The sequence below is a fragment of the Neolamprologus multifasciatus genome, chromosome 15 (assembly GCF_963576455.1).
Source record: "Neolamprologus multifasciatus chromosome 15, fNeoMul1.2, whole genome shotgun sequence".
NCBI classification, from domain to species: Eukaryota; Metazoa; Chordata; class Actinopteri; order Cichliformes; family Cichlidae; genus Neolamprologus; species Neolamprologus multifasciatus.
The window spans coordinates 26,346,106-26,369,658 of NC_140453.1; the positions used below are offsets into that span (position 1 = coordinate 26,346,106).

Sequence of the window (23,553 nt, forward strand, 5' to 3'; positions counted from 1 at the left end):
AGCAGTCTATCTGGGTCAGATATAAACCAAGTTTAGGTGGAGTTTTTTTTTTTCTTACTGCGTACTCGCTAGCATGATGTAGTTTTTATACAGCTGGGTGGGTGCTATGATGTTACTGATGTTGAACTTTATTTTATTCATAAGGTTAGTTTGTAGAGTTGCCAACCATCCCGTAAAAAACGGAATTGTCCCGTAATCAGAGAAAATATTACGCGTTTCGTATTGAGGTGAAAAGAAACACAGTTTGTCTTGTACTTCAGCTACAATGAAAAAGACAAAGCTGGAGTTATTCTGTCTTTACGCTGCAGCTGTTTCTTCTTCTCTCATTCTCTCCCCCTCCCTCTCTCGTTTCTACTTCAATCATGAAACTGATCAATGATCAGCTGATCGGCTTTTCTCTCTTGTTTGTTTATCGCCCACTTCGCCCCAGAAAGAAGAGGATGTCGGATGTTGCGCTAAACAACAGCAGCACGTTTAAGCTTGATCAGCTGTTGTTAGAATTTATTTAATATTAATTTCTAGTGTCAGCTGATGTTTGCTGGAGCCACAGCTGTAAACCTGCTGGTCATGATATCGGTTTGGTTATGTGGTGAGAGGGAAACATGAAGATGAAACCAGGAGATTGACTGAATCATCAGAGCTGTGATGGAGAAACAGGTTTACCTTTTAGTTAACATGAATGAGTTGAAGGGAAGTTATGAACTGTTTCTAAGAGACAAATAACACCACTTTTAAAAAATAATTATCTGAGTCTTACAACAAACGATTGATAGATTGATACATATATACCATCAGAACAGTGTACATCACTGTCACAACAGTGTTTATTTTCATTCAAAGGCTTTATGATTTTTCCTATAATGGTGGACCGGTCTCTAGTCAAAATGCCCGGGACGATTTTTTTGTCCCAGTCCAACTCTGTATGCAGCTCATCTGCAGTCTGGTGTTACCTACATCTTCCTATTCAGAAGGCAGAATTTCAGAGTTCTGAGTACAATCGAAAGCACCACGACTACAGTTTTTGTGTTGGATGTAAAAAGCAGGCTAGGATAGAATCAGGTGTGGGATTTCTCTCGTGGAAATGTGCACATTATTTTTTTTCCTTTCTATTGGTAGGTGGCACAGTGCACTTGTGGCAAGTAAGCAAGCTAGAAGACTAGCAATCTTGCTGGGTATCCAGTTACGGAAGCAACACATTAACAAGAGAATTCTGAGTAAAACCAAAGTTACTTTCCCTAGTAACTAGTAACTCTGACAGTAACAAGTAACTTGAAGTAACTGAGTTACTTTTGATAGAAGTAACTAGTAATGTAACTAAGTTACTAATTTAAAGTAACTTACCCAACACTGGTTATTAACCTCTGTCTCTCTTCCACAGCATGTCTTTTATCCTGTCTTCCTTCTCTCACCCCAACCGGTCGCAGCAGATGGCCGCCCCTCCCTGAGCCTGGTTCTGCCGGAGGTTTCTTCCTGTTAAAAGGGAGTTTTTCCTTCCCACTGTCGCCAAAGTGCTTGCTCATAGGGGGTCATATGATTGTTGGGTTTTTCTCTGTATCTATGAAGCACCTTGAGGTGACTTTTGTTGTGATTTGGCGCTATATAAATAAAATTGAATTGAATTGAATTACCATGCTCGTTACCACAATAATAACGTAATTACTGTAACGCGTTACTTAATAACGCGTTAGTCCCAACACTGCTATTAACACAATTGATCTAAATTCAGACAAAAAACTTAAAATCTGAGTAGAAAAAAGTTCTATTTTTTACTGTACAAACTACAAACATGTTTAACAAATGTCAAAGGAGCTTGCAAAGAAAAGCGTCTGGACTTCTTTAAGTTGCTTGAAGACGTTTCACCTCTCATCCGAGAAGCTTCTTCAGTTCTAAGGTCAAATGGTGGGGAGTCCCAGATTTAAACCTAGTGGGAGTATCCCCCCACAGAGGGACAAAAGGACCCCCTGATGATCCTCTAATTGCCTGAGCCAAGGTGTGAAAATGGGTGTGGGTCCCAATCAGTTAGGTGAGCTCATTGTGAAACCTGGCCCCACCTTACCATGTGAATTCCTGAGGTCAGATGATCCAGGATGTGAGTGGTCGTTAAGGCGTCTGGGGAATGAACTCAAAACTGGATTACAGTTGGTGTTGTAAACCACTGCCTTTGTTCAAAGATGGTCACTCATAGTGGACATAGATGGCTTCTTTCACTCCTCTTTCAAATCATCTGTCCTCTCTGTCCAAAATGTGAACATTGGCATCCTCGAAAGAGTGACCTTTATCCTTAAGATGCAGATGGACTGCTGTGTCTTGTCCTGTGGAGGTGGCTCTTCTATGTTGTGCCATGCACTTGTGAAGTGGCTTTTTGGTCTCTCCAATGTAGAGGTCTGGGCATTCCTCGCTACACTGTACAGCATACACCACATTGTTAAGTCTGTGTTTTGGAGTTTTGTCTTTCGGGTGAACCAGTTTTTGTCTGAGCATGTTGCTGGGTCTGAAATGCACCGGGATGTCATTCTTTCGGAAAACTCTCCTGAGTTTTTCTGATACAACGGCTACATAGGGGATGACAATGTTGTTGCGTCTGTCCTTCTTATCCTCCCTCGCTGGTGTTTGATCTTCTTTTCTGTGCCTCTTTGCTGACTTTATGAACGCCGATTTAGGATAGCCGCATGTTTTGAGTGCTTCTTTTACATGTGTGTGTTCCTTCTTTTTTCCTTCAGGCTTAGAGGGAACATGTTCTGCTCGGTGGTTTAGGGTCCTAATTACTCCAGGTTTGTGTTCCAGAGGGTGATGGGAGTCAAAGAGGAGGTACTGGTCCGTGTGTGTCAGCTTCCGGTAAACTTCGATGTTGAGGTTGCCATTCTCTTCAATGTGCACAGCGCAGTCCAGGAAAGGCAAACAGTTATCCTTTGTGTCTTCCCTGGTGAATTTGATATTTTTATCCACAGCGTTGATGTGCGCAGTGAAGGATTCCACTTCTTGTGTCTTGATTTTCACCCAGGTGTCGTCTACATATCTGTACCAGTGGCTGGGTACTCTTCCTTTGAAAGCGCCAAGAGCCTTCCTTTCCACTTCCTCCATGTAAAGGTTGGCTACAATAGGTGACACGGGGGAGCCCATGGCACAGCCATGTAACTTGAAATGGGAATAGCAATTGTACATTTCTAAAAATTATGCACAAGTTTTGCAAACAACAAAGTTATATGGTACTATTTACCTAAAAATGCAGCCAAGTGCCTCAGGCATTTTTTAAATAACCATTTAAAATTATTTACAGAACAATCAGGTGTGCTGCATCAAATAAGAAGACACACAAATGATTTGTGCCACTTTAAAAAATATTTTTTGTCCACTATAAGACAGAGGAGAACAACAAAGGGATAAACCCTGCAGGTCTGAAAGCAGGAGCTACAAAGACGCCCCGGGCTGTTCAGTCACTAATTACCGTTACTGTACTTTTATTACAAGTAGGGATGGGTATCCTTTAGGTTTTATCCAATACCGGTGCCAAACCGGTACTTTTAAAACGGTGCCAGTGCTTAAACATGAAGATTAAACCAGGAGATGTCCTCACTGAATCATCAGAGCTGAACAGGTGATGGAGAAACAGGTTTACCTTTTAGGTGACATGAATGAATTGAAGGGAAGTTATGAACTGTTTCTGAGAGACAAATAACACCAGGATCCTTTTCTATGTAGCTGACAGCTGGTAATTGTGCAGGGGCAGGTCTAGCAAAGAGTTGCCAGGGGGCAGTTAGGGCATTAACAGGGGAAGGAGGGCACAAAGAAATACTTTTCTTTCTTATTCTCATTTAAAATGTCTAGCTTTTAAAAAGTAATTATCTGAATAGAAGTAACTAGTAATGTAACTAAGTTACTAAATTAAAGTAACTTACCCAACATTGGTTAATACAGAATGTCAAAATGAAAAAAAAAAACTTCCGATTTCAGATGTTTGAGGTTGTGCTGAAAATAATAATACCAAACAAGGCAGGATAAACTGTTTTTAAATGCGAAATATATAGAGGTAAAATCAAAAGTAGTCAAAAACGCCCAATTATACTCTTCACCCCCCAGAGGGTTAAATATGATGCATTTCCTACAAAACTGCTCAAAGAAGTCCTGCCATTGATTAATTCTTCGATCTTATATATGATCAACCTATCTCTAATAATCGGCTATGTACCACAGGCCTTCAAGGTGGCTGCAGTTAAAGCCATCTCTAGACCCAACAGTCTTAGCTAATTATAGGCCAATCTCCAACCTTCCTTTCATATCAAAAATCCTTGAAAGAGTAGTTGTCAAACAGCTAACAGATCACCTGCAGAAGAATGGTTTATTTGAAGAGTTTCAGTCAGGTTTCAGAGCCCATCACAGCACAGAAACAGCTTTAGTGAAGGTTACAAACGATCTTCTTATGGCCTCTGACAGTGGACTCATCTCTGTGCTTGTCCTTCTTGACCTTAGTGCAGCATTCGATACTGTTGACCATAATATCCTATTAGAGCGATTAGAACATGCTGTAGGTATTACAGGTACTGCACTGCAGTGGTTTGTATCATATCTATCTAATAGACTCCAATTTGTGCATGTAAATGGAGAGTCCTCTTCACACACTGAGGTTAATTATGGAGTTCCACAGGGTTCAGTGCTAGGACCAATTCTGTTTACATTATACATGCTTCCCCTAGGCAGCATCATTAGAAGACATAGCATACATTTTCACTGCTATGCAGATGACACCCAGCTCTATCTGTCCATGAAGCCAGATAACACACACCAATTAGTTAAACTGCAGGAATGTCTTAAAGACATAAAGACTTGGATGGCCACTAACTTTCTGCTTCTTAATTCAGATAAAACTGAGGTCATTGTACTCGGCGCTGAAAATCTTAGAAATATGGTATCTAAGCAGATTCTTACTCTGGATGGCATTACCTTGGCCTCCAGTAACACTGTGAGGAACCTTGGAGTCATTTTTGACCAGGATATGTCCTTCAACGCACATATTAAACAAATATGTAAGACTGCGTTCTTCCATTTGCGCAACATCTCTAAAATTAGAAATATCCTGTCTCAGAGTGACGCTGAAAAACTAGTTCATGCATTTATTACTTCCAGGCTGGACTACTGCAATTCATTATTATCAGGATGTCCAAAAAACTCACTGAAAAGCCTTCAGCTAATCCAAAATGCTGCAGCAAGAGTACTGACAGGGACTAGAAAGAGAGAGCATATTTCTCCTGTTTTGGCTTCCCTTCATTGGCTTCCTGTTAAATCCAGAATTGAATTCAAAATCCTGCTCCTCACATACAAGGTCTTAAATAATCAGGCCCCATCTTATCTTAATGACCTTGTAGTACCATATCACCCTATTAGAGCACTTCGCTCCCGCTCTGCAGGCCTACTTGTTGTTCCCAGAGTATTTAAAAGTAGAATGGGAGGGAGAGCCTTCAGTTTTCAGGCCCCTCTTCTGTGGAACCAGCTTCCAGTTTGGATTCGGGAGACAGACACTATCTCTACTTTTAAGATTAGGCTTAAAACTTTCCTTTTTGCTAAAGCATATAGTTAGGGCTGGACCAGGTGACCCTGAATCCTCCCTTAGTTATGCTGCAATAGATGTAGGCTGCCGGGGGATTCCCATGATGCATTGAGTTTTTCCTTTCCAGTCACCTTTCTCGTTCACTATGTATTAACAGACCTCTCTGTATTGAATCATATCTGTTATTAACCTCTGTCTCTCTTCCACAGCATGTCTTTTATCCTGTCTTTCTTTTCTCACCCCAACCGGTCGCAGCAGATGGCCGCCCCTCCCTGAGCCTGGTTCTGCCGGAGGTTTCTTCCTGTTAAAAGGGAGTTTTTCCTTCCCACTGTCGCCAAAGTGCTTGCTCATAGGGGGTCATATGATTGTTGGGTTTTTCTCTGTATCTATGAAGCACCTTGAGGCGACTTTTGTTGTGATTTGGCGCTATATAAATAAAATTGAATTGAATTGAAATTGAATTGAATAGCTGTAGAATGTAAAAAACTGTAGAATAACAGAACAGCTCCACAGACAATGAAAAAAAAGAAAACCAACAGCAGCGTGACATTTGTTACAGAGATTTGAGAAAGCTGGAAACATTATGTGTCTTTTCTCAGGTGTAATATAAAGCCTATGTATGAGTTTAAATTGCCTCTCCCAAATAGAAATGGATGCAGATTCCTTAAAAGTTGACAACACAACTCATCCCAAGCCTCAGCATCTATCACGCCTACATATGATTCCCATTGGCTCTTGATTTTGTTAGAGTTATCCATTCTAAGATCAGAGAGAATGTTATAAATCTTTTTTAGTTATACATTTTGGTTGAGTATGATGGATTCTGTAGGAGAGACCCCAAACCCTCCATTAAAATCCTTCAATTTAGAAATAATAAAGTTCTTTATCTGAAAGTACTTCCAAAAATCCTTATTGGTCAGACCAAACTTGATTGTCAATTGATTAAATCTAAGAAAAGAGCTCCCATGAACAAGATCACCCACTATATTAATCCCTTTTTGAGACCGGTCGGCAAAACCAGCCCAAAGACCAGGTAAGAAGTCAGGGTTTTCATGAATAGGAGTAAGAAGGGAGAAACAATTACCATATACTTCCAGGTGCCTGACTTTGTGCCAAATAGTGAACATATTTTTTAACAGCATATTATCTTGTGTGGCTTTATCTATAGAAATATATAGCAGGTTCTGCAATGGAATGCCCTTTAAAGGAGTGGACTCAGCACTCCGGTAAATGAAATCAGGATCACCTATAAACTATTCTGTGAGAAATTTAAACTGTGCAGCCCAGAGGTATTGTGGGAGGGAGGGAGCGGCAAGACCGCCTTTCTGAACCGCGTTGATATGCGCACCTCTGCCTCCTTCATTTGAACCTCCAATGCATATATATTAGCTGCGCATGTTTCCAGTCTTTTTAGAACAGGGTCAATCTTCTTCTCAAAGGAGGCCTCCACAGCCTTCAGCACCTCCGCTGTTATTGTCTCCACCAGCTTTTTGGTGTCCACTTGGCAGAGGGGTGAAAATGATGGGGAGCCTGTACCGTTGCAGCTGGTCGCTCAGCGGAGGGTGGTTTTCTCCAGATTTGCCCAATTTTGGACCAAGGTTGAGCTTCTTCTGGGTGCTTGGCATCATATGAAGTTTGAAGGTGGAAATAAAACAGAGACTTTAACTGAATTAGACATATATAAAAGCCTAAACGAATGCCAAGCTGTAGGAGCGGGCAAAAAGCACTCTGCCATTAATGTCACGTGACCCCCAGCTAACATGCTGGAGGTCTTTATTGTAGGGGTGAGTGGAATTCTCAAAATAAAAGCTTTTCGAAAACCTGTTGTTCTGGGAATCCATCCTACCTCACAAACCATCCTGTTGTTTCTGAGCATATGCTGTGCATGCGCTCAACACAAAACCCAAATTTACTTCATTTTTTTAACCCATTGTGAATATTTCTTATGGTTAGGGTTAGGGTTATGTTAAGAGATATATTCTAAAACACTTCTTCAGTAGAGAATCAGAGAGGAGAAACACACAGAATTTCTTGCTAGCAAGGGCAGCCCCAAGAGTGAATCTCAGAGACTGACCCTGAGGACTTGCCCTGGTCCTTTATTTATACACTTCAGTGAGCGTTTGTTCCATACATTGAAATGTGGGGGTGTATGTGTGTGTGTGTGTGGGTGTGTGTGGCCAGAGTGTGACCCCATGAATGACTTCCCTAAAACTGCTGGTCTGGAAAGTCCAGCAGTCCACCTAAACAAAAAGCACTTAAACTAGAAACAGATATAACCACGTTAATCCTACCGTAAAACAATAAAACAAGGTACGAACTTTCCCATGCTCCCAGGATGTGGGGGTGAAAGCCAGAACACCCTGGAATGTTACAGACTTCCTAGGATGAGACATGCATTCAATAAACACAAATGGTTACATGCAGTATTCTACCATATACAAACTTATATCATTAAAAGATTATACTGACTACTAAGTACAATTTTCCATTGACAGGTTAGGATTAGGTTCAGTCAGAAGTTACCGTCAAATTATAATACGGGTAGGACGATTTGCCATAGTAGGAAGGTTTCTCAGAATACTGGTCGTGGTCAGGTTGTGTGTCTGCTCTCCTCTGATGGTTGCTTCTCACCGCCATAAGCTGCTTCACGTCTTGCCTAGCAGCATGCTGGCAACCCTAAATGTATGCATAAAAGAGTCTCACATGGGCCCCCATGTGACAGTGACATGCAATAACTCAAAATATTTTGTGCTATTTTACTTTTTACCCCAGAGTTCTTCCCTGGGGGTGGAAGGCTGTATATATATTTTAAAAATTCCCCTCTCGTCCCTGCAGGTATATATGTGTGTTTTTATGCCGGGTGATAGATATAGACACACAAAGAGGAGTCTGACTTTTGATTTGCTCTGTTTAAACATGCACAGACACAGATGTCCACTGTGGTCAGTTAGTCTGTTAGTGGTTGTTTTTGGGGTGGTACAGAATGCACGGGGTGTCTCAGCTTCTAATTGAATTGGACTGTGAAGTCTGCAGCTTTTTTCACACTGAAATGAGCACACTAAAATCCAGTCACTTGTGGAGTCCAGCCTGCAGGGTGGCTCGCCTGTGTCGCCCTGCAGATGAAATATGAAGGCGTGTCTTCTCCGAGCAGGCGAGGGAACACTGCAGCTGTGGGAACATTAACAGCACTGACCTCAATGTCACCAGTTCAGAAACAGAGAGCTGCATTGATGCTACCTCTCTCCCATGTGTCTGTTTGAAAGCCGCTGCTGAAGCAGATGAAAGAGTCAGTTTGTTTGTGAGGACTTCAGGTGCCTCATATAGAACAGGACGTCATACAGTGACACCGAGTCCACATAATATCTGCATTTCCAGTGAAACCAGCAGCTCCTTCACACGTCTGGAACCTCCTGTCCCTTTATCACAGTGTAGATGCTCCCCCTGGTGCACACAGTGACTTTACAGCAATGGGTTAAACAGATGTGTGTTCATAAAGCTGTGTGAATGGCTCAGGTGTGAAACTAGAAACCAGGCTCGTCAGCAGCTTTGTGGCATTGCGGTTTCTCAGCATGATTTGGCTGTGAGCGCCTGAGCTCTGCTTCCTGTTTCCTGAGTGCCAAATTTAATCTAGAGTTGCATCATCATCGTTGTCTCCAAACGCATTACAGTGAGGAAGAGAGACAGACAGACCTCATGTTACAACTCTTTGTTTCACTAATGGCTGCCTGGGCTGTGTCCAAAACTGTGACTGTTCCTGTGGAGGCTTCTTCTGTGCTTTGTGAAAATGAATAAAATCTGTGCTTTAACAGGCTGTGCTGGGCCTGGTCTTACCTCCTAAACACTCCTGAGCCTGGGACATTTCTTTGTTTTAAAGGAAGTAATCTTTAAGGAAGGAAGGAAAGGAAGGAAGGAAATGAAGTAATTATTTAAGAGCTTCTAATTCCATTCCAGATATCCTCCCCTGTCGTCTTCTTAATGAATCGCTCCACGTTATTGGGCCAGGGATATAGTACAGTATATTTTAGTATAATTTACTTTTATTAAATGTTTTTTTGTCATCAGGCTGTGTACCAGCTGAAGCCTATTATTAAAAATGGCAAGTTTTCAGATCGCTTTGGACTTTTGTGGTGATCATACATTCATTCATCTAAACTGGAGCATGCTGTTGGTCCTGAAGGCTCATGTCTGTCAGAAAGGCTGTTTTCTGTTCTGTAGCCATCGCAGAATCCTCCTCTTCCTTAGCCCGTGTTTTCTGTGGTGTACCACAGGGCTTTGTTTTGGGTCCTACTCTGTTTTCATCACACCTGCTGCTGATTTTCAGGAAGTTTGCTGATGAAATCCAAATTTATTTCCCGGTTATTTTGATGTCTCTGTTGAAGTGTCTACACAATATCAAAGACAGGTCCTGAAAAAAATGATTGTGGTGCCCCTCTGGATGATTTCACTGATACCCTTGTGCCTTGTGTTTCTAATTGTTCTCTGATGGTTAGAAGTCTCAGAGTGTTTTCAGAGTGTCCTCTTTGTATTTTAGTCATGAACACTCATCTCTCCATTAGAAGGCATGACAGCAGGTTTACTCTGGATAAAGATTTTTTTTTTTTTTGCTTTAACCTGTGACTTAGACAAAGAGCACTGAGATTGCGCAGCCAGATGATGCGAGAGCGGCAGAGGACTCAATTGAAGGGTGGAGGGGATTGGGGCCTCGCAGACTCTGAAATGATGGCTGCTGCCTTTCCTGCTCTCTCTACATCTGGCCCGACCTCTGCACACTTGTGAATCAGCAACAGGTTCATCCTCAGCCTTCATCAGCTCAGAGTCTGTGCAGCTGCTTTTAGGAATCAGTCTCAGATCAGTTCTGTGAGCAGCCTCCTCTCACTGCTGTTTCATAATCTGCAGCGTCAGCAGAAAGAACTGCAGCGATCTGACACACACACACACACACACACACACACACACACACACACACACACACACACACACACACACACACAGCTGCATAAGTGTGATGAATAACAAACTGCACCCTTCATTAAACGGCTCTGACATCATCATGCTTCCATTTTCTTATCCTGTACTCCTGTACCACTGTACCAACTGTCATGGAACGCCCTTGCTGAGGATACGCTCAGCGTGAATGCAGACATCGCTCTGATGATCAATAATCTGTCTTTACCTCCATCTTCAGCTGCTCTCCAACTAGCGTTTCCTGTTTCTCCGTCAGGGTGCTGTTTTAATGACACATATTGTCTGTCTGTGAGGCGTTAATAATTATAATTGATATTGTTATTTGTACTCAGACTGCTTGTACAAACCCAGATTTTATATATTCCATATATGAATGTAAAGACTGAACCTGCTGCAGCAGCTTTCCTCTGACCTCAGTTAAAATGATTCAGAATTAAATTCATTAAGCATATTGATTTTAAACCAAATTTAACAAGATTTTGCTGCTGAGTGCAAATATTTATCATTATTAAGGCTGGGCTAAAATTCATATCGTGATATAATTTGAAGCATGTGCGGTAACGATATATATCACGATATATTCTTTTCTTCTGTATAACGTATTTTCCACACTATAAGGCACACTTAAAATCCTTTAATTTTCTCAAAAATTGAGAGTGTGCCTTATGTATGAATTCTGGTTGTGCTTACTGACCTTGAACCGATTTTGGCGTGCAGAAATCTGCTAAAAATGTTTTAGTACAACTTTGGTAAGCTGCACTGCTTGATGGATTGTCAGAGCATTACGGCTGCCGTAGAGAGGAGCTTTGCGGAGTAATATGGGTCCAAAACTCCGTCTGTTTCAGGTCCCAAAGTCAAACAAACACTAAGAGTTAAAAACGGTCTAAATTCTTTCATCTTTAATTAAATCATCAGCATTGCTGCTTTATGGGGTGTAACAATTAAGTTTTACATCCATGCATCCATGAAAACAGAATTTATTAAAAAGTTAACAGGAAGTAAGCTCGCTAGTTTACACCTAAACATGATATACCATGTTCTGACTGAGAGATTTTTGAAACGAATTAAAACGTACAGCTCTGCTATCACTTCCAACATAAATGAAGACAGAAAACTAAACAGCAGTGGCGTTTGCAGGGTTACTGAAGTTGGACTACCTGGTATATAATGTTGTGCTACGTGATTGCTAGTGACACAGCTATGTTAGCATAACATAAACAGTGAAGCTGGAGAATGAATGCTAACTTTTTTTCCACTCGATAAAAGTTAACGTGAGGGATTCTGGTGGTCAGGGACAAATCCAATCGCATAGCAGGATGCTATTACACGGGCCGAACTTCAGTCAGGAGATCAACTGAGATTATTCATCCACAATACAAGGTTAGTTATTAATATACTGCAACAACATGGGAATAGAGCAGCTGTGAGAGAATTCAACATTAATGAATCAATGTTACGGAGGTGGAGGAAGCGCAGTTTTTGGCTTTCCCCATATTACAAGAGTGCTTCATCTCTTTGCTATGACTGTCGCCCGCCATAATTTCCAGATGATAATGGTTTTAGCAATGGCGATGCTTTCGACCAAAACCGGCGCAGCTTGATGACATCATCAACAAGCGCTATCGCGATATAGTCAAAATCTCTATCGTTGGCCAAATTTATATCGTTTCTATCGTATATCGTTTATATCGCCCACCCCTAATCATTATCATTATTAATTTACCTGTTCCTTATTTAGTGGGTGTGGAGCTCTCTCAGGATGTTTGTTAACGTCAAGCGTCAAAAACATTTTAAACAGCTCAAAAGTGTGTCACAGTTAACTTTACATTAACGGTCATATTGTAATAATATGTGAAGTTATTGAGTCCATCAGCAGAGTGAAAACTGACTTCAGTACTACTTAGTAAGATGAAATAGGTTTTTGCACATCAATGTTTACTAATGTGTCCTTCCTACTGACACGTGATGATGTCACATGAAACACACACATTCGCGTTCACTCAGATTTCTGCTTTATTGATCGACATGCAGCATCAGGAGCGATGATCAAAGTCCGACATCAATAACTCTAAACACACACGCTTCAGCTCCTCACGAGCAGCAGCATCCTCTCTGACGGCTTCAGTCACAAACCAAACAGGAATTCTCCGAATAAAAACTGCGTTACAGTTCCTGCTCGGCCCACCGCCACCCATGCACATGCAGGAAACATTCTCACCGTCAAAGTTAGGAACAAGAAGGCACCGCGACGACAAGGAGGGACCAAGCAGCCCAACTGTGGTTCTTAAATGCCAGGGTCAGAGGTCACGGTCTGTGATCCATGGTCAGAGGCAAGAGTGTTCTGGGGCAGGCTGAGGACAAAGGGCACCAGGTTGCCGCGGGCCCCGGCGGGGGCTGGTAGGGCCTCGGGCAGGAAGCCGGCCCCCTCCTCGCCGACGTGGAACTGCAGCGTGCGGCTGCGGTTGACGCAGTAGATCCGGTCGCCGAGCACAGCGCAGCGGAATGGCAGTGCGTTCTGCAGCGGAATGGTGGCGGCCTCGAGCCACACCTTTACCACTGTGCTGTACCTGTGCACGCTGACCTCGGCACGTTCGCGGTCCACGTCAAAGCGGTAAATGAGGCCGCGGTGCGCGACCATGTCGGCGGAGCGGCGGTGGCTCTCGTTGAATGGGCACTCCTCCCACTCATCGCGGCGGGGGTCGTAGCGCAGCAGGCGGTAGAAGAGCGACCCCCCCGAAACAAACAGCTGGCCATCGCACGCCGTGGCCTCGTGCGCCACCGCGAATGAGCCTTTGGGCAGTGGCGCCACATGGCTCCATCTGTCGGCGCGTGGGTCGTAGCGCTCCACACTCAGCAGGCAGCCCCCACCCACTGCATACAGCAGCCCGTCCACACCCACCAGTCGCAGCTGGCAGCGCGGCTCGCTCAGCGGCCGCACGCCACTCCAGCACCTGCTCAGCGGGTCGAAACACAGCACACTGTCCTGGGCCTGTCCCCCCCGCAGCCCACCGGCCACGAACAGGTAATTGAAGAGAGTGCACATTCCAGAGCCGGTGGGCGGGGCCTCTTCCGGGAGGCGGGTCAGCTCCTCCCAGCGCCGCGCACTCGGGTGCAGGAAGAGCACGCGCCGCGGGCTGCGCGCCTCCTCCCCGCTCTCCGCCACCGCCAGCACCCCCTCCCCCGCCTCTAGCCCCGCCCACTTCGTCCTCCTGCTCAGGATCAGTGCGCGCTCCGCGGCGCTCAGACGGCCGTAAAGCGCGGGAGCACGCAGCACCTCCAGGTAGTGTGCGCTCATGTAGTTGTACACGCGCTCCTGCTCATCCTCTGCACGGTCCCGCTTTGCTCTCCTCAGAAGCTCGTGGCAGTCCTGCACGCTGATTCGCGTTCCCTCGGAGGCTGAGCCGGGCTTGCAGCGCGTGCCCGCGGCCGTGTTCAGGTCCTGGTTCTGGTCCATGGCGGCTCTGACGGTGACGTGTCTGCAGATCACACCCTCGGCTGCTGCCTTTGTACAAAGAGCTCCGTGCCCGCGCGCACCCCCTCCTCTCTGGACTCCGTTCACGCGACAACGTCTCTGGACACCGTGGGGAGGACCGAGTGGCACGCCCTGCAGCAGTCCCGTTATCAGCGCCGTGAGAACGCGCGGGGTTCACCTGTGTGAGAACGCCCTCAGATACATGCTGCTGCACAAGCCCGTCTCTGTGACGTCATCAGCGCTGTTTGAGAAGGGAAAAAAATGAGACCGAGCGAAAAAAAACCCACGATGTGGGACGGAGAGACCCTGCAGGTCCAACTGCTGTCAGACTCAACAATAAAGACTTTACAGATGACCACACACATGCAGACAGACAGACAGACAGACACACACACACACACACACACACACACACACACACACACACCTATCTAATACACCTGATAGCCTTCGCCCAGTCTCCCTGATGTGCAATATTACAAAGTGCAATTTATCTGATGCAACATGAGCAATTCTCGGGTGAAACTATTACTGCTGGGCACAATGTGCAGTTTTTCTGGTGCATTTCTGATGCTGTTGTTTACGTACATCTATGTATATTTTTACAGGTATCCTTATTAAATTTTTAGATTTTATGCTGTACATTCTTTGGACCATACATCCGAACATTTTATTTTACACTGCCAGGAACATTGTATTTGATTCTTTTTTATTTTATACAATTCTATTGTTTTTCTTAATTTTTGCTGCTCTTAACTTTGTACTGTCCACTTTCTGACAACATGTGACAACATGTGGGACTAATAAAGGTTTATCTTATCTTAAACAAAAGCTGAGCAGGTGGTGAAGCATCAGGTATGAAGCTTTAGAGGTATGATGTCACCTGATAACGTCACACTTTCAGACCTGCTGCAGGTCAAGGGTCAGGTGAGTTCAAACAGGCAGCATGAGTGATGAAGACATAAATCCTAATGATGGGGAATATCTGCGTGCAGACTGTTCTCCCTGTGATAACAGTCACACCTTGAGCAGCTGCTCAGGGTCTCCCCTCGCCTCCTGGTGCGGGCAGCTGACTTCACTGGATGACCTTCCTGTTCTCCGTCCATCAGATCCAGTGACAGGTGTGCCTGCACTTCAGGAGCTCACAGGTGGCTGTGTCGTATCTGATGTGAGCTCACCTCCAGTGGTGTGTCTAGAAACTTTTTGTTTGGGGGGCCAGGTAGGGGCACAGATTTGGAGAAGGGTGGCAGATGTAATTGGCAGATAATGTTAAAAGAAATCTACCAAACCTTAACCATAATTCAATAACCACATAAACCTAATAACTGAATTAGCTTTTAACTCTTATTAGAATGAGATTTTAACCACTATGGTGCAAAGTTTTTAGATACTGTGTTGATAAAGTACAAGAGATACAATCAGTGCTCTGTCAGTGTTTACTCAGCATTCAAGGACAGCAATATGTGCATAGTATTTTTCCTGACATATAGTGCACATATGTTTTGGGCAAAAACATCTTTGAATATTGAAATACAAACATTTTTAACATACAATTGGCAAATTAGCCAATGCAAAACTTTATCTGCCTATTAAAAAAAGAAGATAATCTTCTCACAAACTGTTGTTTGATTTTGAAACAGGAAAAAAGTGGGGAAAAAATGAAAAGACTAACATTTGAATGAAACCTGAAAGCAAGTAAATACTTTCTATGCTGCCTTATGGAAAACTTTGGTAATATTGATGTATGAAGAACAACACTGGCTGATGATGAAATACAGTCAGCTGGCATGGTAACACTGCCAGTATTAACCTGCAGAGCTGGACTGGGACAAAAAATTGGGCATTTTCACTACAGACCGGCCCACCAGGTATTAAAGCCATAAAGCTTTTGAATGAAAACAAACGCTGTTGTGACAGTGATGTACACTTGTTGGTATATGTATGATTTCTATAAATTTTACGTCAGATAAAAACTTTGTTCGCAAGATTCAGATAATTATTTAATAAAAGCTAGATATTTTAAATGAGAATTAGAAAGAAAAGTACTTCTTTGTGCCCCCTTCTCCCTGTTGATGCCCTACCTGATCCCCTGGCAAAACTTTGCTAGACCCGCCCCTGCACAGTTACCAGCTGTCAGCTACATAAAAAAGGATCCTGGTGTTATTTGTCTCTCAGAAACAGTTCATAACTTCCCTTCAACTCATTCATGTCACCTAAAAGGTAAACCTGTTTCTCCATCACCTGTTCAGCTCTGATGACTCAGTGGACTCCTGGTTTCATCTTCATGTTTCCCTCTCACCAGATAACCAAACCGATATCATGACCAGCAGGTTTTACAGCTGTGGCTCCAGCAAACATCAGCTGATACTAGAAATTAATATTAAATAAATTCTAACAACAGCTGATCAAGCTTAATGTGCTGCTCTTGTTTAGCGCGACATCCGCTGGTTTCCTCTTTCTGGTGCAAAGTGAGCGATAAACAAACAAGAGAGACGATCAGCTGATCATTGATCAGTTTCATGATTGAAGTAGAAACAGGAGAGAGAGGGGGAGAGAATGAGAGAAGAAGAGTCAGCTGACAGCATAACGACAGAATAAATCCAGCTTTGTGTGTTTTTCATTGTAGCTGAAGTCCGGGACAAACTGCATCTCTTCTCAGCTCAATACGAAGCGCGTAATATTTTTTCTGAATGAGGGACGATTCCATTTTTTAAGGAGCCGTTGGCAACTCTACTAACTAACCTTATGAATAAAATAAAGTTCAGCATCAGTAACATCATAGCACCCACCCAGCTGTATAGAAACTCCGTCATGCTAGCTAGCACGCAGTACGAGTGATTGTAACTGACTGTAAAAAGTCAGCACAACGAAAATAAACTCCACCTAAACTTGGTTTATATCTGACCCAGATAGACTGCAGGTCATAACTTCTTACCTGAAGTTCAGTTCACCTGACACTCGGACTGGCGGCTGCCTCTGGTCTCTCCTCCTCCTGCCTCCCCTTCCCTCATCCACCTGCTGGCCTCTGTGGAAGCTCCGCCATAGCCACCACCAAACAACTGACTTATTTTTACACATCGGCCAGCATCTGGACAATCCACCACCTCTCATTGTTTATACTGTTACAAAAAAAAAAAGTAATCAGCCCACCGGGCCACCGGTATACCCGATGGCCAGTCCAGCTATGTTAACCTGTTAATTAAAAAATTGTTTTCTGCGGTGCCATCTTTCGTGCTTGGCTCTCCTACCTTTGCTAACATGATGCTCATAGTGCAGAAGCCGATGCTGCATTCACTTACACTCGGATATCTGAGCTTCACTGTGAAAACATAATCGTACATTTGATATTTCTTGGAATTTTATTGTTTTAACTTCGGGGTGGCACCTGGGGTGGCCAGTCTGGTTGGGGGGGTGGCCTGTGCCCCCCCAGGCCATCCCGCTGGACACGCCACTGCTCACCTCTAAAGTTTCTTTTCACACACAGACCTCAGATCAGCCGATCACGCTGTGTAACAGGATCTCTAACAGGAATCCTAGTACAGACCGTCCCTCCCAGGTAGGGATGGGTATCGTTTAGGTTTTATCCGATGCCAAACTTTTGAAATGCTTAAACAGTGCTCGAACCGGTGCTTAAAGAATGGAGAACACAAACTTTGTCCAAAAACCTCTCATGTTTAGCTGTTTTTTTGTAAAAAAACAAAAAACAAAGTTAGACTTTTCTGCAGCTGTAGGGCATATATGGTATCACTCTTGGTTGGAAGCAGTGCAACCAAACAAGAAGACAGCTGCATATAACTATGACGGTGTTTGCTAGTTTAACTTACATGCATCAATGTAATAATGTGGTTAGCGTACTCAACGTAAATTACACACGAACAACATTAAGCTACTCACGCAGAGAAGAACGGCTGCTGCTGCCATCATCATCCGTCATCATTTCTGCTACACTGGCAGGGCTAGAGGCCAGGACTCTTCTCTTCGGGTTCTTGGGGGATGTTGCTAACAGGCACCAGGTACGGTGCATTTCTTGGGCATTTTTAATCTGTAGCTCTGCTCTAATAGAACGTACGTAACTGGGCCCGCCTACTATCCTTGGAAACGTAAAATCATTGGCTAGAATCTGAAGTGTATCACATCACCGAAATAAAGCACCGAAATGTGCGCTGCTTTTCGGTCTGGTTACTACCGTTTATGTCAGAACGGCACCGGATACCGGTACCCATCCCTACTTCCAGGTACCCTGGCCCCTCCCCCTTCCCGCAGTGTAGAAACCTGCTGGGAGTTACCTGGCTCCAGGTGTGAGTTTGAGCAGACACAGACATGAGCTCATCATCTGAGCGGTTAGCAAGCCATTGGCTCCTCCTGCTGTTCAACACTCAGAGTCACAGCTGTGTGCAGATGTGCTGAACCTCGCTCAGAGAGACACAGAAAGCAGCAGCAGGTAAGTTGTCAACACACAGGAGTGGGTAAAGACCCACAGTAACACAGAGAGACCCCAACAATCAGACAATCCCTTTGAACAAGCACTTTGGTGACAGTGGAGAAGAAAAACTCTCTTTTAACAGGAAGAAACTTCCAGCAGAACCAGAGATTAGTAATAACTACTGATTAAATGCAGAAAGGTGTAGGACCATCACTTGGTCTCGGCTCTGAGCTGTGCCCTTATTGGACGGACATGTTTGGGTTCTGTGGGCGCTAGGGATGGGTATTGATAAGATTTTCACCATTCCGATTCCATTTTTGATTCTGTTTAACGATTCGATTCTTTATCAATTCTCTTATCAATTCTTATTTTTAAAAAAGGAGAACACTAAGGTCGATTAGCTTAGAACTTTGTTTTATACGTTCTCTTTGAACAAGATAGAAATTTAGGAGTAACATGGCCTTGCAAATCCAACAGTGAGATCTTGAGAGATCCACAGCCTACGGCTCTTCAATGGGGTGTCACAGGGTCCCCAGGAAAAAAAATTGTAAATGTAAAATAAATATTCTTCTGTAGCAATAACAAAGTATAACATAAATTATTCTGTAGCAATGGTAAATGGTAAATGGACTGGTTCTTATATAGCACTTTTCTACTCATCTGAGCACTCAAAGCGCTTTACACAACTTGTGCATTCACCCATTCAGACCCATTCGCACAAGCACATCTTTCTAAGTGCTTTATCGCTAACATTCACACACATTCATACTCCGATGGATGCATCGGAGAGCAATTTGGGGTTAGTATATTGCCCAAGGATATTTGGCATGCAGACTAGGGGAAGCCAGGAATCGAACCACCAACCTTCCGATCAGTAGACCTGCTCTGCCGCCTGAGCTACAGCCACCCACCCACAATTACACAAGAATATCCAGTAATGTCCCTGCCTACAATTAAACACATTCACTTACCGAAAATCGGGGGCATCTGCTGTGGCAAATGGGTGCAAGCCTTTTACCACAAACTTAGTCACTGCTCGGTGAGATTCGTCTATCCTGGCCTGAAAGGAGGCGCTACCAGTGAGTACTGCAGTGAGAACTGCCAGCATCTGAGCCAGCCAGACTCTGTCTGTCTCTCTCATCATTGTCACCTAAATGGCAGGTTTTGTAATGAGGCAGATCGCGCTAACATAATATGCACTGTTAGTTGATTATTTACCTGCCGCATTAATGGGAGAGGACATGTAAACGTTACCGCTGCTGCTGGGTTGAGATTCACGAGTCCGGAGCGGAATTAAAAACACGACATTCATTTGAGGTTATCACGTTTTTTGTGAGCAAATGCTTTTGCATATTTGTAGTGTTTCCTCCCTTAAATGAAATATCTACTTTGCAAGTATTGCAAGTTGCCCTGTTGTCATCCGTTCTCGTAAAGTATAATCAAACTTTTGAGCGTTTGAGCCGCTTAGTCGCCGTGTTTCCTGCCAGGTAAATGACGCTCCGCAACGTGGTGACGTCATTCGGGGCGACTGGAATCGATAAGGGAATCGTTGGCAAACAATTCCAAGGAACTGAAACAGTGGGAACTGGTTCTCAACAAGAACCGGTTTTCGATTCCCATCCCTAGTGGGCGCCATCTCTGCTGAGTACTTTTTCACTTTTACTAGTGTAAAGAAGTTGTATCACTACTTCAACTTTAATTACAGTATTTGAAACACTAGTATCTGTACTTCTACTCCAGTCCTGAATGTTGGTAATCTCGTCACTTCTGCTGACGACCCAGACTCACCTTTATTAACACTCACAGGTGTGAAACGTCACCAGGCCACTGAGCTTTAATCAGAGATGAGCGCTTCACTGCAGACACATTTAAGCTCCCCCTGTGCGCTCTCTGTAAGGTCAAAGGTCATGAGATCCAGCAGTTCCTGCAGATAATCAGAGCAGATGTTGGATCAGATGTGATGTCTGAGACTTGATTGGAGCTCAGGTTTGTTTATCACAGCACTAAAGTCGTTGTTGTCCTCCTCCTCCTCGTCTTCATCAGATTAAATATGGATGCTCTTGTTGGTTTTCTCGCTGCATCAGCCTTCGCCGTAGCTGACTTCCTGTTTGATCAGACGTGCCTTTAAAGCGGTGACAGCTCAGTTCAGCCAGAGTTCAGCTGATGCATTGGAATGAACAAATTTTAATGGCAGAACTTGGAGACGAAGAGGAAGACAAGCTGCTCGCTGTCCTTATAGCGACATCACCACGATGTTCAAACACAACCTTTCATCACTGAGCTGTCAGGAACCTGAAGTCTGCAGCTCAGACTGAAACGTCAAACTGCTGCTCCACTTCTTCAAAGACCGCTGCCGTCAGCACACAGAACACTCTGCAGACTCTGAATGACTCCAATAAATGGTGATGGCGTCCAGCATCAATGCTGAGCCGATCCAAATCGCTCCACATCAGAGGCTGGAAGCAGGCCGACTGCCTCACTGTTACGTTTTTATTGTTGCTGGACGTCAAAGGTGAAAGTGCTGGTCCAGCCTCAACGATTAAAGACGATCCACACAGAACCAAGAGGAGACACACTTCCACTGTCAGGACTCACCTATACCATCACTAAAAGGACAGAGGTCAGACTGTATGGAAAGGCAAGAGAGCCGGAGCTGCAGACACATCTGATTAAAATGACACAAAACCAAAATGGTGTCTTTGCCACAAACTAAAGTTTTAATGTGCCTGTCTTCTTACAGTAACGTGTTCGTGTTACCTGTGCAAACCTGTGAATATTCAGTCATAAGCTCCTCCCACATTTCTGACCGACAGGTGTCAGACTAACTGACTAACTCCTGAGATTTGCCTGTTTGTCTGTAACTGCACCACCTGAAGTCTGAACGCACCATCAATCCATCCACCTGTGCTGGACCTTCACCCTGCAGCAGCATCACTGGCTCGTACACTTCCTGGTTCAGCTCTGGTTGGCTGTTTGAGGTCAGGGCTGACCTTGGTAACCACTGGTTGCCAAGGCAACATGTAACGACTTGTCAGCGAGACTTTAAAAGTGTGACACAAACCGGAAACAGAGGATGTTCCCCTTCAAAGTAAAAGCATCAGGATGAGCGATTTCGGAGTGTTCGCTCCCGACTGCGTGTGAAGTTTGCACTGTGTGAACATTCGGGGTGAGCTAACCAAAGTAACCTGCAACCGCCACACACAATCGGACTGACAGTTCAGCAGTAGCACCGAGACCATGGCGTGCTTTTACAGCGACTGTAAGTTATTGAAACATCATGTGGTTGTCATCTGTGACACTTCACAGATCTGGATCCCTTTGACATCAGAATCCGAATCTTTTATTAATACCTAATTTATGAAACAAATGAAAACGTTCACTGATCTTAAATGCAAAGACAAAATGTTACATAATCAAATCTGGAATCTCTGAAGCGGCTCTGCTTATATTAATGATTATTGTGAAATGTTTCCATGTATTTGTACTATTAATTATTAATAATGCTGTTTCCTTGTGTCTTTAAAGCCTAACCAGGGTCCAGGTCTCATATACATATGCACTGATTAAAGCAACGTTAACATATCGCTCCTGTTGTATAAATCAATACAAAAAGGCATCCACCATTTCCAGTTCTTCTTTGTGTAGTGTTAGCAGCGTGTTCCTCCAGATCATGGCAGCAGTCAACGGGTGACCACGGGCTTCGTCTAGCAACCACTCGCCAAACGGTCGGGGTCTGTGTGACTGAGACCTGGACACAGCATATCTGTCCTCACATGTCCATCTTTAAACCCAGGCCATGCTCACATCACGGGTCAGCTGTGTTCACAAATATTCCTCTCTGTGAACATCTGTCTGTGATGGCGGCGTCAGACACACCACACAAATCTATGCAGTGACACAAAAACCATCAGTGATGCTGAGTGAAATCGTCTCTTTAAACCCAGGTCACAGTTTATAATCAACTGACAGCGAGCGTTTCCACTGCAATCAGGTCAGGTGACAAATGCTAATTACGAGCCATCAGTGAGGAAGAGTGGAGGAGGTGAGGTTGTTTCCACCTCCTGAACGACGGCTAATTTAGCAGAAACGAACTGATAAAAAGCTTTTTCATCTGTGTTGCCATGGCTGCGTGAAGCCTGGTCAAATGAATTAACAGGAGCCTTTGATTTAGAGCAGGAAGATTATTACTCAAAGGTGAAGAGAAAAAGTCAAGGAAACAGGGAAACTCCACTGAGCAGGAGACAAACGGACGCTCGGCCTCCGCGATGTGATTAGACAGAGGCCAATGGCTCACATGCCTTCAGAGGGAGCTGTGATCTAATCCTTTCAGGCCCTGCCCACAAACACTGAGCTGAGGCAGAGACTGAAGGTCAGTCTGGTGCAGATCTTTGGCGGTGCAGGTGGAGCTGGTTGGATGTGAACTTCACATAAACGAACATGTTTGAAGCAGAGCCGATGACACCTGTCTGCACACCTGTGGGCATGCTCAGTCCGGCCTCACGTCCTCTTGTCTGACATTTGTAGACGTTTTACCTCCTCATACTTGACCACTGCCACCGAGGTGTGAAGTCACATGACAGAAAGTGAAATGTCAGGCGTGTGAGAGACCTGGAGATGAGAGGAGCAGAAACTGTCGAGGAGCAGGAGGGGAGGAGAAGGAGGGGAGGAGGGCGAGAGGAGGAGGAGGGGAGGACAAGAGAAGGATGGGGAGGATAGGAGGAGGAGAAGGGGTGGAGTAGGAGGAGGCAGGCAGGAGGAGGAGGAGGAGGAGTGTTTCCTGAATGATGATGTCTCTTGTATGGAGGACTTTAAACAGGCGACCTGATGAAGCTGAGCTCTGTTGGGTCAGGTTTGATTTACAGACTGGCCGTATGCTGACGTGCGATTGGTAAGTGCTGCAGTGTAACGAGTCCACCAGCTCAGCCTGGAGCACAAAAAGAGTTCACCAAATAACAAAAACATGAGATGAAATCTTTGAATCTTTATTCATGTTCCTGATGCTGCCTCTGCCCCGACCCACGCACTCCTCTTTTTTTTTTTTTTTTTTTACAAATAGTTAGAAAACTGTACAATACAAAAACAAAGAAAAGGAAACAGACGGTTAACACGCCACATAAGCAGAGCGATTTCATCAATTTAAAGAAAAACACG

The 23,553-nt window shown here is 44.2% G+C and overlaps 1 protein-coding gene across 1 annotated transcript in view; it reads right to left on the reverse strand.

Moving 5' to 3' along the window:
- Positions 1 to 7,496: 7,496 nt before the first annotated feature.
- Positions 7,497 to 23,553, reverse strand: part of LOC146502245 (kelch repeat and BTB domain-containing protein 11-like) — a 152,280-nt gene continuing 136,223 nt past the window's right edge. Inside the window, exon 2 of the mRNA XM_085133456.1 lies at positions 7,497 to 14,410. Within this exon, the coding sequence (XP_084989582.1) occupies positions 12,792 to 13,961 (1,170 nt within the window). The 5' untranslated portion in view covers positions 13,962 to 14,410 and the 3' untranslated portion in view covers positions 7,497 to 12,791. The remainder of the gene's footprint in view (positions 14,411 to 23,553) is intronic.